General features: G+C 35.1%; 1 protein-coding gene across 1 annotated transcript; it reads left to right on the top strand.

Annotated features, from left to right (window-relative positions):
- Positions 1–713: 713 nt before the first annotated feature.
- On the top strand, positions 714–2290 carry LOC104237293 (probable glutathione S-transferase). The gene is made up of 2 exons (XM_009791409.2): positions 714–1170; positions 1748–2290. Exons 1-2 carry the CDS (start codon positions 862–864, stop codon positions 2096–2098), a joined length of 660 nt encoding a protein of 219 aa, XP_009789711.1. The 5' UTR covers positions 714–861; the 3' UTR covers positions 2099–2290.
- Positions 2291–4514: the final 2224 nt, after the last annotated feature.

The following is a 4514-nucleotide window of genomic DNA, read 5'->3' as shown; positions in this document are numbered from 1 at the left end:
ACATATATATTATGCTAGAACTTTTCGTATACTGCAATTCCAACATAATATGCTAGAAGTGTATACGGAGGAGTTCCATAATCCAACATATTATGCGCAGTGTTTCATCTAAAATAATGACTATTTTTTAATTATCAGTCCGAAAATTGGTTAACACAGGCTATTTCTACACCTCTGCCACCTCCCCCAACCCACAATGCCCCCCTCCCTCACCCATCCTCCACCCCTCGCTCCCACCCCTTAACCGCACTCACCATTGCACCCCCTTGCCCTGCCCTCAAATACCCCCACCCTCACGATTTGTACCCCACCTCGTTCCCTATAGTATTTGTCTGAATTATATGTAAATATTTTTGGGATATTTTTTTTGCTCACTAACCAAACATGAGTTATCAATTCTTTCTTGCTTTTTCCGATTCGACGAGGGAATTGATATGATTAATTATTGTACAATCTCTGACTAATCAGCAAAACTGTAACACGAGACATTATCCTGGTATGTGAATAGCCGAGGAAGCTAGCTTTATCTTACTATTAGCTTTGTTCAAAATTGAATTCAAGATCTAGTGAAAGCATTTTTATATTTCTACCAGGAAACAGAAAATATTAATGAAAATGCAGAGATTTGAATGCGGGTGACGAGTGCACGTAAGTCATCCTTGAATTAATTGAGTATAAGTCAGCTGGTCAACATAAGAAAATTCGACAACTGAATTGTTGATCAAGAAACATTGTATTTTCTTGGTTATTAAGACACTTGTGGTTCCCATCCCATCTATAAAAGAAGACAAGAATTCAAGAATAAAAACCCACCACATAACTTTCCTCAAACGTATAGAAAAGTACAACTTAATTAGTGAGATGGCAGAAGTGAAGTTGCTTGGTGTTTCACTCAGCCCTTTTAGTCGCAGAGTAGAGTGGGCTCTGAAGATTAAGGGTGTGGAATATGAATTTATAGAAGAAGATCTACAAAACAAGAGCCCTCTGCTTCTTCAATCCAACCCTATTCACAAGAAAATCCCAGTGCTTATTCACAATGGAAAGCCCATTTCTGAGTCTATGATCATTCTTGAATACATTGACGAGACTTTTGAAGGCCCTTCTATCTTGCCTAAAGATCCCTATGAACGAGCTTTAGCTCGTTTCTGGGCTAATTTTCTTGATGTTAAGGTAAGGTTGAATTTGCTTATGCTTCATTTAACTTGTCCTTTTTTTTTTCTTCAAAATATTCCATCTTTAATTGTTATTTGAACATTTCGCTATGTCAATCTTTATATTATTTGTCTTTGCTCTTGCCTTTTTTCTATTGAAATTCATGGTCATGCCATTAGAGGTGCATGTTGCGTCAAATTTGGGTTAGTCAAAACATGTCAAGATAATATATAGCTTGGGCATATTGGGCGGTTATTACAAGTAAATTTATATAGTTCTCAATCTCAATTTTTATTTTGTATGCTTAACTTTGACACGCGGGGATACATTGTTTTAGCAAAAGGCTCTTTGAATACTTTTTCGAAAGTTTTAGCAAAAAAAGCTAGACCCAGATTAACTTGATATTTTTGATGGGCTATTTCGAATTCAACCTGTTTGATCAAGCCAATAAATGAGTTATAGTCCAACTCCAACCGGTTAAGCGTGGACGAATTACAAATAAGTGGATTGGTTTTTACCTTTAATGAGACAATGCATACCAATCTGCAGATAATTTGGTAAAAAGTTTGGACTTCAAGATTTGAGTTTTTTGCAGTGCATAACTACAATTGGGAAAGCTTTATTTGGAAAAGGAGAGGAGTCAGACAAAGCTAAAGAGGAATGTGGTGAGCTGCTAAAGATTCTTGATAATGAGCTCAAGGACAAAAAATTCTTTGTGGGAGATAACTTTGGGTATGCTGATATAGCTGCAAATTTAATGGCATTTTGGCTGGGAATTCTTGAAGAAGCCTCTGGAGTAATTTTGGTGACAAATGAAAAATTTCCCAATTTTTGTGCATGGAAAGATGAGTATATTAACTGCAGCCAAGTTAAGGAATATTTACCTTCAAGGGATGCTTTACTTGCCCATTTTCAACCTCGCTTTCAAACTGCAGCTCCCAAATAAAAACACTTCTTATTTGTGAATTATCATGATTTGGTTGTGGCAATAAAACTACCTATTAAAGAAAACTAGCATAGCCAGCTTTTCACATAGTAGGTAGTATCTTGTGAGTATTTTGTTTTGCTGCTTTGTCATTGATTGTATGTGATTGTAATTTCTTCTAGCTACTAAATGAATTAGAGTCATGTTTTTATCTTCGCCGTTCCAAAGAGTCAATTCTTTAGATGGTCCCTCAGTTTATGAAAATATTTTATCAAAGTCATTCTCATTTCTTTTAGTACAATAAATTCACTCAACTAATTCTTTTAGTTACCTAGAAAATAAATACCACATATGTTATGCCATATTAAAAACCCATCTCCTAATAATAAAATCCATCTAACCCTCCCTATACAAAATGGGTCTAGTATCACATAAGTGAAAACCTATTGTCGTAGACACATTTTCTTATGAGAAAATGGCCAAATTTACCATTTAATTTCGGATATTGACCACATATAACCTCCATCATGCTATCCGAATCTACTTATCCATGCCATTAATACCACTGCCCACACTTCTTCTTCTTCTTCATCCACTATTTTTTGGAATCACCATTGGTCTAAATTCCATAAACTTGATAGCTCCATCAATCGACACATTAATTTATGAGTAGTGAACAAAAAACTAATAAAAGAAAATTCCATGCAAAATTTATTTAGCAATAGGCCAGTCTATTTCTTTTTTTCCCAAATTAAAACATTCCTTCTTTCAAAGTATTGCGCATCACACGGATAATACTTCATTAGAATAAATAAAAAAAACTACATTAACGAGTACTAGTCATGATACAGAATCGAAATTATAAAGGAAAAGGGAGAAAGTAAAGAAGAACAGAAAAATGGTTTGTTCGGAATAAACTTAAAAAATGCAGAAAATTTTAAAATATTTTGAGTGGTGACAAGACTAATTAGCAGCAACAGCAAACTATAGATCATAATTCTGCACTTATACATCTTCCATTCTTTACTCTCCAAGCTAAAAAAAAAGCGTCTTTAAGGTTGTGTTTGGTCAAGATCAAAATCCAATAAATCACTGTAGTAGCGGAATTCGTGATCTAGTGGTGGCACGTCTGGTGGTAAATAAAAAGGATGGGGGAGATGGTGGATTACTGTTAGGGTTGGGATAGTTTTTAATAATTTACTAACGGTAATGGTAAATTTAGCCAAATAGTCGGGGTGTGAAAGGGTGGTGGGGTGGGCTAGTTCGCATCTGCAATCAAATGGTCGCATTTGCGATTGTACAGTATTCGCAATTGCGATGAAAGCAGAGATGGAGTGTCTTCACATTTGCGAAGGACTTCTCGTATTTGCAGGGTTCGCATAGGTCGCAATTGCGACATTTATGCCTGCAGAAAAAGCTAAGAATAAAGGATTTAGCTCATTTTTAACTCTCAATCCTAAATACCCTAGAGGCGATTTTTTTTTCAAGATATTTTCTTCCTAAATTTATTGGTAAGTGACTTTAATTTATTTTTTTACAATTACCTATTGCATTTTATAAGATTTCAACATCAAAGCTAAGATTATCATGGTAGAAATTAGGGATTTGGGTAGAATTAGAGATTTTTGTAAAATTGGGATTTAGACCTCAAATTGGAGTCAGATTTCGAAACTAATCATATAATCGGGTTCGGGGTGAATGGATAATCGGATTTTGGTTCGAATCTCACACTTTGATCTGGGGTTGACTTTTGTTAACATTTTGGAAAAAGTATAAAGATCTTAGCTTTATCTATTATAATTGATTTCCCTAGCATTGTGTGTTGATATTAAGTCGATTTTGGTTAGCTTAGATTGGTTTGGAGGCAGATTTTAGAGAAAAGCCCTGATCGAGCTTTGATTTGCTTGCGGAACGAGGTAAGTGTTGGGTCTAACCTTGATTTGACGGAATTAGGAACTCTTGGACTATGTAAATTATTTGTGTAGCGGTGCCGTCAAAATAATTGTTTCCATGCTTTCACGTATTTTATTAATTATTTTATTTCATGTCTTAACTGTTGCATATTTTAAATCGCTTCATATGCCTTAACTTGCTACTTGTCACTTATTATTCTCGTATTGAAATGTTCGTTTCTTCCATGCTTCCATGATTGATTGTTACTTGCCTTAATTGTCTCACTTGCACACTTTAACGGTCACATATTTTGCTTGTCTTGTTGCTTTGTATTAGTTGTAGCATTCCTTGATTTGGTACGAGGTTCCTTTATGGCTTTGCTTTTATGATTCTTTAATCATTGAGATTCTTGTGAATTGAGTTGTTGAATTGATTGCATTTATTGATTTTGTTTACGCGTTGGGTTGAACGCCGCAACGAGTAAAATAAGGGAGGATTGATATTGATATGGTGGGATCGGGTTTTACGCCGCAATGGATTTTAT

The sequence above is a fragment of the Nicotiana sylvestris genome, chromosome 7 (genome assembly GCF_000393655.2).
Source record: "Nicotiana sylvestris chromosome 7, ASM39365v2, whole genome shotgun sequence".
Lineage (NCBI taxonomy): Eukaryota > Viridiplantae > Streptophyta > Magnoliopsida > Solanales > Solanaceae > Nicotiana > Nicotiana sylvestris.
The sequence above is the reverse complement of the archived record's forward strand: the minus strand, read 5'-3'. Positions and strand labels throughout refer to the sequence as shown.